Raw genomic sequence first — 13,936 nt, 5'->3', positions numbered from 1 at the left:
AAAAAGGATCCGGAGCTGTTTGGATTTGGGCGGTTAGAAATAGCGACAGGCATGTTGGCCGCAGCAGTTCAAAGAGTTCTTCTCAGCAAGAAGCCGCTTTTCAACTTCAACTTTCACGCGCAACACAACAACTTCATCTTCCCTCTCATGGCAGCCACCTTCAGCACCGCTTCTTCTTCACCCACAGCTTCCGGCAACCTCACAACAACAAAGCGAGTGGGAACTCACAATGGTAGCTTCCACTGTGACGAAGCTCTCGGCTGCTTCATGATTCGCCTTACCAGAAAATTCTCCGATGCCCAAATCGTCCGTTCTCGTGATCCTCAGGTCATTATTGTTATCTCTTTCACACTTCGTGCAGGTTCTACTGGCGCCGCAGTTGTCGGTGGGTATAGGTTTGTGCATCTGACGTGTAGTTAATGTGTTTGATGAAATGCTTGAATTGAAGGTTTTGGAAAAGCTTGATGCTGTTCTTGATGTTGGTGGGATTTACGATCCAAGTCGCGATCGGTATGATCATCACCAAAAAGGTTTTGAGGAGGTTTTTGGGCATGGCTTTAATACAAAGCTCAGTAGTGCTGGTCTCGTCTACAAGGTAGAAAATATATATTTACGTAATTATGTCTGACGACGTATGCTTCTATGTCTCATTTGGCAGTTGAATAGACTTTCTCTATCAGTTGAGAGATTTTAGTTTCCATGATCTATCTTTTGAATCCTCTGTGACATCCGTTAAGAGTATTAAGTAACGATGCATTGCATTTGATTAGCACTTTGGAAAGGAGATTATCGCAAAAGAGCTTGGAGTTGAGGAACAACATCCTGATGTGCAAAGGTTGTTTTTAGCAGTTTATAAGAGCTTCATGGAGGTACTGACAAAGTGCTCTGTCTAAACCCCCTTCCCCGGTTATTTGACGATATAATTGTTCTCTTTGTGATCATGGCACCTCAAAGAATTCTGAATGTAGAACTGGATGGTAAAGTAACAAACTTCTTTGAGCCATAATTCGAGATCATATTATGGGAAAAAGATACCTTGCTCGAAAGGATTCTTTTATTTAAGAAGAAATCTTTGTGCTGAACGAAGTGTGAGGACAATATTAATTAGTCAATGCAATGCTTAAACATTTAGTTCCTGTGTTTAATTATCTATATCTCTTAAAGTAGTATGAAGGATAATTGACTGGCTATTAATTTGTAAAAGTTGGGAAGGAAATGAAGACTTGCTGTAGATTCTACAACACTTTTTACCTAGCTACAATTGTACTCCTGGAAAAAATATGTTTCTCATGGAAATGGGGTGGGGGCGGATAAATGTATGAAGTGATGAAATGTCATCTGTCTGTAATGGCATTTGGGACAGTTTGCACAAGTAGGAGATTTTTCTCCTTGGATCAATTGTGTTGACATTTTTGTTCAACTTTCACAGGCAATTGATGCGATAGACAATGGAATTAACCAATACGACACAGACCAGCCCCCGAAGTATGTAAACAATACTCACTTGTCTTCTCGGGTAGGAAGGTTAAATTTGGACTGGACCGATCCTGACCAGTCATCTGAGAGAGAGAATGAAGCCTTTGAACGTGCAATGATTCTGGCTGGGAGTGAGTTTTTGGATGTAAGGCTTCCTTATTTGTTTTTTTATCTATTTTTTGGAAGATTAAGTTTTTGCACTTTAAATCTTGCTAAAGATTTTGGGGAGTAGGGCTACTGTCACATTTATTTTGAAGGTTAATTAGTCTGGTTTTGATCTGACAAGGATAGAAGGATTTATAGCCCAATAGTTGACTAGTTGCACTGAAGTTGTTTGTTTAAACTGGTAACAAATCTTTCCTTTTATTCACAGAGTGTACGGTTTCATGTAAGATCATGGTTACCTGCTCGGGCAATTGTCATTGAGTCTCTTGCAGAAAGACAAGATATTGATCCAAGTGGAGAAATCATGGTCTTGAAGAGATTTTGCCCTGTAAGTAATTTGAAAACTTTGTGCAAGATAGTGCAGCTTTTTAATGCTTTTTCCCTTAAATCTACAATCTTTCATTACTCTGTAGCTCATAAGTGCTTGATTTAGATTGTTGTCATTATTACTCTGCACTTACTTGCAATCAGTTATTTCTTGGAAGACTTGTACTGGATAGCGCATATCTTTTGTTCTACAGTTGAGAATGTTCACTAACAGTTAAAGAGAGACAAGATAGGTTGTTGTTGCCTAGTGTCAGTTATGCATGTTTTCCGTCTTTATGAAACGAATAATATGTATACCTGTTTTCTGGTTACATTTTGTGAAGCTACCATCACATTATATGTATGCCATGCAAGTCACATTTGATTTGAAGGTGGGAAAACTTTCAAATTCTTGTATTGAACCGTGATGATTTGGCATCTTTTTGTTAGATTCTTTTTCGTCTTTTTTTTTTGAAACACGTTTTAATAGTATCATTAGTATTACAAATTCTATCTGTTAGATTTTTTTGTCTTTTTTTTTTTATAAGTTTTTCATAGTATCACCAGTATTACAAATTCTATGACACACCCATTTCTTTGCTGGGAGATACTGCGCATGGTACTTTATCAAAACATACCTCATATATTTATGGGTGTTAGAACCTTATCATAGTATCAGTTTGTTATTTGTCCACATAACCCATGGCATATGGGCTCCAAGCTGAGAAATTTTTATTTGGCATTGTGTTGTCCCATAGTGGAAGCTTCATTTGTTTGAGCTTGAGGCGGAGATGAAGATTGATCCTCCTATTAAATACGTCCTTTACCAGGTACCTATGTGCATCTTGTTTTGTTATCACTTTCATCTGAATTTTTTAACCTCTTGACATGGATTTTCCTCGAGTTCTTGGTTGGTTTAAAATTATTGTTTTCTTTGCTTTTGTAGGATGACAGAAGTAAAAGTTGGCGAGTGCAGGCAGTGGCAGTATCTCCTGATAGATTTGAGAGCCGGAAGGCCCTTCCAGCTCAATGGCGCGGCCTCAGAGATGATGAACTGTCTAAGTTGACTGGCATTCCTGGGTGTGTATTCGTGCATATGAGTGGTTTTATTGGTGGAAATCAAAGTTACGAGGGCGCTCTGGCAATGGCCCAGGCTGCTTTGAAACTCTAGGACACAAACCTAGAACTTCCAATTTTTTTCGCTAGGAGACAACTACTTCAGGATTCGAGCACAGTGCCAACCCAGCGTTGTTGCTGTCCTGCAGTTGTTCGCCTAAGAATTGTCAGCGTTGCCAGCTTTGAGTTTAGGTTTAACTTTGAGATGGATTTGGACGTTTTACTACCTTCTGAATTCATCACAAAGTTAGGAAGGAAGAAAGGAATTCAAAAATTTTTAAGTCGAAAGTGGGAATAGAATTTCAATGCGGATGTGTCCAATTATTTGTATACGCTACTGAGTGAAATTCTTTTGGCATGCAATGACACACTTATCTTTGATGGTCCTGGATGGACGGAAGATTGCTTTGTATGTTGAGATCTGCGTTTTTACGTTATTCAGAATTGACTGACTCTGCTTGACTTGAGATTGGGATGTCTACTTATTATAGGCTAAAGCTGCTGCATTCAGGTTTCAGCCTCTTACTACCATGGAAGGAAACAATCATCGTCATGCCTAGTAATCCCTTTTGGTTCTATTTCTGTTTCCGACTCGGGAGATATGTAATCAAGCAGCTGATTAAACCTACAAGTCTATCCTCCTATAATCAAATTAATTATGATCATAGGTGGTTCTTTTAGTGAATTAGCTATAATAAAGGTGAATGGAGGATGATGGTAGCGGGAAAGAAATGTACACTTTTTAAGGCAAACACTTGCCCTTGCATCCGGAATATGCAAAGGTTCCAGTCGAAAAATAATTAAAGAAAGCCCTAACGGTTCGTTTTTCTCATTTTGTGCGCGAAAACAATACAAGGCGCAAAGAGAGTCTTGGCCATCCCCCACAGGCCACAACCATACCCAAGTCGAAGTTAGTTCGGCCATGGCCACTGTGGCAAACAATTCTTCTTCTTCCCTCTCAACTCTCAGAAAAACAGCCCTTTATCCCACTCTCTCCCCAAGACCTCATTCAATTCAGCCACCCTTGCCCTTCTTTCCTTCTCCTCCAATTACCCATCTCTCCCTAAACCTCAAATGCTCCGGCCCCACCACTCCCATACGCATTAAAAGTTCTTCGTCCTCCGCCGCCGCCGCCGCCTCCGTCCCAGAAACACTCAAATCCCGCCTCAGAAATGGCGAGACGCTTTACGGCATATTCCTCCTCAGCTTCTCCCCAACCCTCGCCGAGATCGCCGGCCTGTCCGGTTACGACTTCGCAGTCGTCGACATGGAACACGGCCCCGGCGGCATCTCCGACGCCCTCCCTTGCCTCCACGCCCTTGCCGCCACCAACACTGCCGCCATCCTCAGGATCCCGGAATCCTCCGCCACCTGGGCCAAGAAGGCCTTGGATCTGGGCCCGCAAGGAATCATGTTCCCGATGATAGACGGGCCGAAGGCGGCCCAAAAGGCCGTGTCTTACTGCCGCTTCCCGCCCAGTGGGGTCCGGGGATCGGCGCACACAGTAGTTCGGGCCTCGGGCTACGGGATTGACGAGGGGTATTTAAGCAACTACGAGGAGGAGCTGTTGATCATGTGCCAGGTGGAGTGTGGGGAGGGAGTGAAGAGGATTAAGGAGATCGCGGCCGTTGATGGGGTGGACTGTATCCAAATGGGGCCGTTGGATTTAAGTGCGAGTCTGGGGTACTTGTGGGACCCGGGTCATAAGAAGGTGAAGGAGGTGATGAGGGCAGCCGAGAAGGCGGTGCTGGCGGAGTCGAAGCCGCCTGAGGAAGGAGGGGCCTACTTGGCTGGCTTTGCCATGCCGCACGATAGTGGGTTGGATTTAAAATCACGAGGGTATCACATGGTGTCTGGGGCAGTGGATGTAGGGTTGTTCAGGAATGCAGCTGTAGAGGACGTGCAGAGGTTTTGGTCCACGGGTGTGGAGGAGGCGGACAAGTCTTCAGAAGAAGGCGAGGGTGGTGAAAATGGGGATGAAAAGTATTGGAGCGAGTAAAATTTTTTTTTTAAAAAATGCTGCTGTTGAATTACCGTACCGTACCGTCTCTCAAATGTAAGATGTAAGGGTTGGGCAAAAATAAATAAATGAAATCCTCTTCGTGTTTGTCTTTCTTTCTCATTGGAGTATCATCTACCACCGCCCCCTTTCTTCTTTCCTTCGTCATGTGGACGAATTTGTTTCATGAGTTAGATTGCGAATGTGCGAACGTATCTGTATTACAAAATGTGGTTTTGATTGCCAAAGACGAAAAGGAAAGAAAGAAAGAATGTGAAAGGGAGCGCCCCCAATTCATGAGTTATTGAAAAAATTGTTGCCTACCGATTTCCTGCTGCTCCCTGCTCGTGTAACGGATATATAGGGTAATTGCTCTGTTGGAGAAAACATATGAGGAGCAAATTCTACTCACTACATTCAACAGATTAGGATCAAATGCTGCAAAGTGATTAATTTGGCGCGTATGAATAATTGTTGCCATGGGGGCTGAGTGACAGACAGAACTTACGTAGTGTCGGTAGATTGGGTGGGACTGTTATGAAAAGACCCTCGATCACTTTCAGTAGCCAGTTACTACATAATTCTTGCCCAGATGTTTCGGAAACAGGCATAGGCCTGTAACCAGTTCTTCCCAATGATGAGCTGCATCATGTGGTGCTTGTCCAAACTGTACCATGTGCTATGGTTTTCTCCAATAATGTAAAATTCCCCCAAGTCCTTACCATTCTCTCCTCTCTCTCTCTCTCTCTCTGCTGGGTTGTCCTACCTCGTCTTGCAGCATGCAAAACCAGTAGATCCAAAATGTTTGCACTGATTTACCATAACAAGAAATACCAATAAACATATCTTTATTGACTGTTCTGTTCCTTCCTGCCCCCAAATCATAAGTGTACCTATTATTGAACCCCCCCCCCCCCCTCCCCCCCAAAAAAAAAGGAAAGAAAGAAAGAAAGAGCGAAGCCAGAATAAAGGCCGAGCACTAGTACAAAAAAAAACATCCTCAGTCAAAGAACTCGCAAAAGAATCATGGGTGCCGGTGGTTAAAACATCAAACCTTTGACTGCATACCCAAAAAAAAAAAAAAACCGAGGACATTGTCGTAAATCCAGCTGGCACGTGTCTCTTAAGTCTTTACCCCACCAATCAATAATTGAGCAATCAATTAGTGAATACTCCGATTCTCTTTGGCCAATAAAAAAGTTCAGTTCCCGGACTCCCAAGTTGTGTCCCTCTCCAGATTTGACGGAGGAAAGGCAAGTGCAGAGTGCAGAGTGCAGTGTGCAGAGAGCAGCGACGCCACCATATGGCAAGTCTTAGAATTTCAAGATGCCAGTTTTTGCATGCTCTTCAGTTGTATCTTTTGATCCAAACCGCCACAGTCTGCTGCTACCAATACAAAGTCGGAGATTTGGATGCTTGGAACGTACCCTCTTCCGCAAATCCAGATGTCTACCACATATGGTCCAGCAACCACAACTTCACCATTGGAGATTCCCTCTGTGAGTTAATTCTTTGCAACTCCCTCGTTCCACTGAATTTTTTCCCCAGTTTTGCATTGCTCTCCACACTCTCTTTTGCAGTGTTCATATCAGCAATCTAATGATTCAGCTCCCAACTCTTTTGCAGTGTTCCTTTACCCTCCAAGTCAAGATTCCGTAATACAAGTAACAGCTCAATCCTATAAGAGCTGCAACCTTAAAGATCCAATCTTGACAATGAACGATGGCAATTCGCTCTTCAATATTACGTCCCCCGGCTTGTTTTACTTCACCAGTGGCGTACCGGGGCACTGTGAAAAGTCGCAAAAGATTCGAATTGCTGTTCCTGGAAATGGATCTTACGTATTTCCACCAGATGATGCTTCAACTGCACCTTCTCCTTCTTCTCCTACTGTTTTCGGTCCCATGCCAATGCAGGAAACAGCCCCCTCTTCGGCTCCATTGACCAGAGTTCGTCCCATCTCAATGTCGGCTGCCACTCTACTCTTCCTGTGTGTGAGTGTGATTGCGATCGGCCGCGTTTGAACGATCTGAATCTGAGCAAGAGACATTTTTAATGGTTTGAAAGAGGATACAATCATCCAAATCTCCGGAAGTTTATTTGTTCGCATATATAGTTTTGAATCAGGCAAATTGATTTGGGTTTGTCTTCTTTTACCTGTGGAGGAAGAAGTTGAATTTTTTTTTTCCATTTATTTCTTTTAAAAAAAATTAATTCTGGATTATTTGTACAAGATGATATACTCCGACCAACTATGATGGTTCTTTCATGTAATATGTAATTCTTTGCCATGATATAAAACAGTAAAGATTGTATTCACAAAAGCGTAAAGCTGTTGTTGACCCTACTTGCTATTTCGTATATGATATGAATATCAACCTTTTCTTCTTGCCCGGAAACATATCATCACTGCACACACGATCAAGTTCTCCATTATTGCCATTTTGTTACAGAGGAATTGAAGTGGAGAGTTAGATCCTGAGATTAATTTGGATGTGGGTCCCCTCCATATTCAGTTTCTGAAAAATCAAGAAAAATAGATACTCCCTCCGTCCCACTTTGATAGTTCTGGTTCTTTTTTCACACAGTTTAAGAAAAAGTAGTTAATTTTGTTGGAACAATCAATTTAGGTAGCTTTTTTCCTAAAATACCCTCACATTAATTAGAGCACAACTTTATGGGAACTTGAATTGATGGTAAAAAAAGAATAAACTCTCATTAAATGGAGTAGGTTTATAGTAACAATAACTTAAATTGAATAAGGGTATTTTAGAAAAATTAAAATATAACTACATTCTTCAATTGGAAAGTGGACTACGATTTGAGACAGACGAACAAGAAAAACAGGACTATCAAAGTGGGACGGAGGAAGTAAAACGTAGCAGCAGTTAGTAATTTGAGTTATTTCAAGCCGTTGTTTTCCTTCCTCTTTTGCTCTTCCCAATGTAAGTGAAGCACCAACTTCACTTAAAGGGTGACGCGTCCATACAATACACTTGTTGCCAGCTGAAACCAGCCACTCGCCATCGAGCATGAAAAGAACTAATTTTGTCAAATTTTCCCCAGCGAACATTCACTTTCACAAATACACCCATTTTTTTGTTAATCTCTTTAAACTCAGGTATAACGTAATTTCCTCACAAATTCCTTTTCGCATTCAACCGCAAAAGAACTTCCGAAGAAAACCACATTGCTAACTCAGCATTTCACAAGGAACCCCGCAGGAAATGCACAGCCAATATTAAACATTTACAGACCCCGCCAGAAATGCAGTAGTTGGATGACACTGCATCAGGTCAAGCTATACTGAAGGCGTTCTCATAGCAATGGTGAGGTCTAGTCATGGAGTCAGAGACAAACAATTTCACGCCACACACAGGCTGAGGAATTATAAATAAACATTGACATTTCTTTTCCTTCTATCACATCTAGAAAGTTAAACCTCTTCATTCTTTTTCTCCAAACTATGTATTACATGAAGGCGACGGTTTTCTGGTCCTAGCCTTGAAAGTGGGAAATTGGCATGAAGCCCACTAACCACCTCAATGGTTAACTGCCGCACGACCTCACCTATATGATACTAATAACTTAACAATTCCATAGTTTACCAAGTTACACTACACACGACTCAAGGTATTAGCTGGTCAACCCCACATCAGGACTTGTAGGCTTCTCTTGAGACACGTGAGCAAGGCCGGGAGCAGTGGCCTCCACATATGGAGTTCCTGAGGTTTTCAATTCACCTGCCGCAAACGGATTCCTTACCTGAGCAGCATTCAAGTCCACATCCATGGCAGATGATGATGCCCTTGGGGGTGATGCGGGCTGCACCTCCACATCTGGGTAAGCGGCCTTGAACCTCGCTCGAAGGCCGTCATCAACAAGCCGTACACCATTCAACTGGTTACCCAGTGCCATCCACCTGAAGAAGACATGTAAGCGTTACCAGCAGAGCTTTTAAAGCAACTTAATGATTCCTGTTAACTAGTTTCCTAAAAAAGAAGATACCCTTAGATGCATATTAAGCGAAAAAAAAACCTCAGATGCGTATCTGTTTGACAATCTCAAAAAATGTTCTAGAAATCATGATCACATACCCTGCATGACAATTATGCATTCGAGCAAATAACTCCAGCTTTCTTGCCCTTGGCATTATCCTCTCCAGCATGGGATACATCTAAATAATATGATAGGCACCAATTAGCCTCAGAAATTTATGACTCACAACACAGAACAAAAATAAGAATAAGAAAATTTTTTTCTCCCTTCCTTTGCAAGTGTATCCACTAAAACTGGAAAAAAGGGACCAATTTGCAGAAGAGCAGGACATATGATCACACACACACACACCCACAGATATACATATCTTTTCAATTTTTCCCCTCCCTTGCCATCAAAGGTGTAACTCAACTAACCTCATCTGGCTTCCGACTTGTCTCTCGGACCTCCGCAACAATGACATCAGTGTCAATGTTTCGATTTACTTCTGGATTGCCTTTTATCCCAACAAGGCAGTGCTCCTTACTGTGATTCAGCCAATGGCCTGTCCGGCCTGTTCTGATAATCCGCTGAAGTTGATTCGTCTTCACCCAGATAATCTCCTCAACACGCTTGTACCCCCAGAGTTCCAAACTGCAAGATGATGATAAAATTCTTGAGTTTCTAGTGACAATTTACATTGAAGCACGTAGTTCTATCTTTGCCTTGTTGGCAAATTGAAATGCACAACACAGTAACATCTAAATGAAAGACAAATCTTAGAAAGTAAACTTAAATGTTGAATGATATCTTGATCATTCAAGACAAATCTATTGCACCACGACTGGAAAAATATCATCATTGAGAAAAGATTGGATGATACAACAATCTGATTCTCATTTCGAGAAGCCAAAGTTACAAGAGCAATTACTCAACCCTACCTCAATATGGCAAGTTCAGATGATTTCTCTCACTTTTTAGTAAGCACATTTTTTGACCAACAAATAAGGATGGCACCAAACTTTTTTGGCATTACACCAGTGGCAATGACTTTCATATCCTAAAGAAAGCAAGGACAATCATTTCTAAATATGACATACCACTCACGCCCTAGCTCCATTGCACGTCCAGTTACCCACAGAAAAATCAGACCATCAGTCTGCAGAGCAGGAACATTGAGGGTACGCATTTCATCATCAGCCATTGTCCCATAGGGCAATTCCATATGAATGTCCCATGGTGGATCAGCCATGATAACTCCAAATTGACCTAGAATATCCATTCTAAATGAGCGTATGTCACAATTGATCCATTGTGCTTCACCAAGCTCTACTTCTGAACAATAGTCAGCCCGTTGAGGCTTCAATGATTTGGCAGGAGGTAATGCCCCTGGTCCCATTGGTGACATATCTGGTGTTGAGTCAAGCTCATAATGCACGTATTTGCAAGTCTGCCATGGATAGTGAGTATCAGTAACATGACAGACATTTCAGGTATCCCATTGTTGGTATTAAGATATAAAGCAAAAATTGAATTCACCTTCATGTGACGACAAGTATCAAGAAAAGAGCAGTCACCCAAGTTAACATCAGTATGCGGAGCAATTATCCTCCGAAAATGAACCTAAAACATCAAGTACCTTTACTTTTAGAAATCCTTCAAACAATATGGAACTTAAGTAGAATCATCTCAACTAGAGCAATATGACAAAAGAATACAAGGAAATAGACTCAAAAGAGTTACCTTTTCACAAGCAATATAAGAACCAGATTGCCGTCGGCAATCTTCCTTTGTCAACGCTGAGCAGTACTCCTTTACTTGGGAACCACCTTTGCTTTTGAACTGAAACAAAATCAAGGCAATCACATAACTCATTAAGGACGCTTAAAAGTCAAGAAAGCAACTTACTTAAGAGCTATTAGGGAGTACTAAAGCCTTGTCACGATCTAAGAAAGAAACTAACCTTTGCAGCCACAGCAGTTTCCCTAGCAGTGGGCCTGTGAATGAGGTCCAAAAGCTCCTCTCCGGTTTTAGACTTCTGCATTTCCCTAAAGCTCTTCTTATTCAACAAAGCCTCAAGATCCTTCATATCATCCTCCTCGGTCCTTGGCTTCAGAGCAATGGCACCCGGGCCGCCCATAGGTCCATTCGACCCCATGGGAGGTCTCTGCATAGGAGGCGGCACGCCAACACCTCTAGGGACCCCCATAATCCCAGCCATCCCTCTCGGACCACCACCCCTCGGCCCCACTCCTCCTCCGGGAGGAAACACGGGTGGCATTCCCGGCCCTCCCATCCACATATCCGGCATTGGCCTCCCCATTCCAAAACCTCCACCACTACTACTGACAAAATCACCCCCATTCCTGGGACCCTCAAGACCTCGACTTTTCTGGTCGGAATTTGAATCGCTCTGCTGCTTACTCTCCGGCAACTCTTTCAACAGGCGAGTCCTATCAATATTCATCACCATAACCCTAGACTTGCCACTGACCACAAACTCCTCCAGGTCCACAACTCCCCCATTCTCCTCGACCATGGAGCGCAAGGCCATCTCCACTGCCAAAATGGCCCCGGACTCGCCTCCGAGGTCCCTGAGTGCGGCCCGCTCAGCGGGCGTGGCAGACTGATCATTCTCGAGCTTCCTCAAAACCGTAGAGGAATCAATCGGGGTAAAGGGCACCCTCTCGAGCAAGCAAACAGCGACCATGGACCTGACGAGGGAGAGGGGCCCACCGGCATCGTCGATGAGAAACTTGTCGGAGTCGGAGTTGGGAGCCTGAGAGAGAGGTGGAATGCGAGGGGGCAATTTGGGAAGGTTGAGGTTGTTAGCGTTAGCGTTAGGGTTGGGAAGGGGGTTGGGAAGGGGAGAAAAGGGGCGGGAGTTGAAGGAAGAGATAGCTTTGAGAGAGAGGTCGAGAGAGGAGACGAGGTCGGGGACTAGGGTTTGGAGAGAGGCGATGAGGTGTAGCTGAGCGTTGTGTAAGGTCTCCACACGGGATTCTAGCTGCTTGCGGACCTGCTTGACGGCAGTCATGGACTCCTCGCTGCTGCCTTCAGATGGCGTCTCCATGTTATGTTTTTTCTTTTCTTTTCTTTTTCTTTCTTCCAATCCTAAGGTGAAATTGCAGTAAAAAAAATGGAGATTGGGCTTAATTAAGGCGTCTCAGTTTGTTTTCTGAGCGATCTGATGGGGTCCTGAGCAATCCTCCCCCTGCAAAGTGCAAGCTTCCAGAGTCCCCCCTCAGCCCTGCAGCTGCTGCTGCCGCCGCCTTTTCCGTGTTTGATAAAACAACAGAGGCAAAAGAAGGGTTAAATACTAAAAAGTCCATGTAATTCACTGAAAGTTCAACTTAGCTCCCTGTAATTTGCATACCATACTATAACTTTCTCTCGATTTTAATTAAATTGAAATTTGGACAAAAACCGTCTAAATTGAGCATGTAAAATGTCACGATTACTCTTTATAAATAATTGGATTAAATACCAATAAATCTTTATGATTTGTCGAATATTCTAGTTAATCCCCAGTAATTTACAAACCTACATATCTAGCTCTCTAATGATAAACAATTTCAATAAATCCTTTAACAACTACATTCTTATCTCTCTGTGGTTCAAAAATTTATATTTCAAACCTTCGTCATAAACAATCTCAATGAGTCATTTAACAACTTCGTAGGCCTATATTCTAGTCCACCGTAATAAACAATTTCAATAAATTCTTTAATAACTATATATTTAACTCTGTATAGTTCAAAAACTTGCAATTTAACACCTTGTGATAACAATTGCAATGAATCCTTTAACAACTACGAGGATGAAGAGAATGCCAATGTGATGAATTTCAATTGTTAGGAGAATCCTTTAACAATTGCTAATGTGACGAATTCAATTTAGTTAAAATTACGAGGAGCTAATATGTAGGTTTTCGAATTATAAAAGGTTAAGTTGAACATTCGACAAACCAAAAGCATTTTGACAATTAATCCTACTATTTTATAAAGGACAATTTTGATGTTTCACGTGCAATTGTTAATTTAAAGGTTTTTTTTGTCTACATTTCAATTTAGTTAAAACCATTGAAAGTTAGAATGTAAGTTTATGAACCATAAGCAGTCAAGTTCAATATTCAACAAATCACAAAGGGCTTTTTGGTATTTAACTTGGCAAAAGAACTAACTTGGTTTAGTGCATGAAATACGCTTTTCATTTCTAATATTTAGTATAATCAATTTTTAAATGACAAAATGGAATAAAATATGTGTAAATTTGACTTAATTATCCTGAAATCTATTATTGAGGATTACATATTTATACATTTATTTTGTTTATTTGCAAAATACTATTTGTTACTTTATACAAGGAACTTTGACTCTTTTTTTTTTGTATATTATGAATAACTTATGTACTTATTAAAATAATTTGATTATTATATTTTATTTATTTTTGAAATATGAATATTAATTTTCACTTTTTGTTTTAAATAACAATATAATTATCAGCTTATTAAAAATTAAATCACATGAAGTTAGACATTCATATTCTCCCTTTATTTTTTTCACTATGTCAAGTGCAAAAAAATGAAATATCTATACGTTTGCACATAAGTTTAAAGAAAAATATCTTAAAATTAGCAAAAAAAAAATTAAAAAATAACTGGAATAGTTTGTAAAAAAAATTAGGGTTAAAAACAAAAAAGCCCCCTGTGATAAACCTAATACACAGAAAAGCCCCCTATGGTTTCAAAATATACAACACGACCCCTCATGCTTTGAACTAAATTGTAAAGGTGACGGAATCCGTTAAACTTAACGGAAATGACATATTGGAACCTAAAAAAAATTTTTTATACCTAATTTTTATCAAATATACCTATTCTACCCCTTAACTCTC

General features: G+C 41.2%; 4 protein-coding genes across 4 annotated transcripts; 3 read left to right on the top strand and 1 right to left on the bottom strand.

Moving 5' to 3' along the window:
* Nucleotides 1-37: 37 nt before the first annotated feature.
* Nucleotides 38-3,530, top strand: LOC113779215 (UPF0160 protein). Its single transcript, XM_027324738.1, has 7 exons — nt 38-327; nt 449-595; nt 771-869; nt 1,430-1,621; nt 1,850-1,969; nt 2,706-2,777; nt 2,894-3,530. Exons 1-7 carry the CDS (start codon nt 52-54, stop codon nt 3,116-3,118), a joined length of 1,131 nt encoding a protein of 376 aa, XP_027180539.1. The 5' UTR covers nt 38-51; the 3' UTR covers nt 3,119-3,530.
* On the top strand, nt 3,426-5,185 carry LOC113780918 (2-keto-3-deoxy-L-rhamnonate aldolase-like). Its single transcript, XM_027326702.1, has 2 exons — nt 3,426-3,488; nt 3,785-5,185. The coding sequence occupies exons 1-2, from the start codon at nt 3,426-3,428 to the stop codon at nt 5,060-5,062; spliced, it is 1,341 nt and encodes a 446-aa protein (XP_027182503.1). The 3' UTR covers nt 5,063-5,185.
* Nucleotides 5,186-6,190: 1,005 nt separating this feature from the next.
* Nucleotides 6,191-7,407, top strand: LOC113779902 (mavicyanin). Its single transcript, XM_027325678.1, has 2 exons — nt 6,191-6,561; nt 6,689-7,407. Exons 1-2 carry the CDS (start codon nt 6,366-6,368, stop codon nt 7,084-7,086), a joined length of 594 nt encoding a protein of 197 aa, XP_027181479.1. The 5' UTR covers nt 6,191-6,365; the 3' UTR covers nt 7,087-7,407.
* Nucleotides 7,408-8,310: 903 nt separating this feature from the next.
* On the bottom strand, nt 8,311-12,307 carry LOC113779669 (N6-adenosine-methyltransferase MT-A70-like). The gene is made up of 7 exons (XM_027325345.1): nt 11,004-12,307; nt 10,784-10,882; nt 10,580-10,663; nt 10,141-10,490; nt 9,478-9,694; nt 9,160-9,239; nt 8,311-8,984 (listed from the first exon to the last, which is right to left on the bottom strand). The coding sequence occupies exons 1-7, from the start codon at nt 12,111-12,113 to the stop codon at nt 8,699-8,701; spliced, it is 2,226 nt and encodes a 741-aa protein (XP_027181146.1). The 5' UTR covers nt 12,114-12,307; the 3' UTR covers nt 8,311-8,698.
* Between the last annotated feature and the right edge of the window lie 1,629 nt (nt 12,308-13,936).

The sequence above is a fragment of the Coffea eugenioides genome, chromosome 8 (assembly GCF_003713205.1).
Source record: "Coffea eugenioides isolate CCC68of chromosome 8, Ceug_1.0, whole genome shotgun sequence".
Lineage (NCBI taxonomy): Eukaryota > Viridiplantae > Streptophyta > Magnoliopsida > Gentianales > Rubiaceae > Coffea > Coffea eugenioides.
Note: the sequence above shows the minus strand (reverse complement) of the source record. Positions and strands in the feature narration are given on the sequence as shown.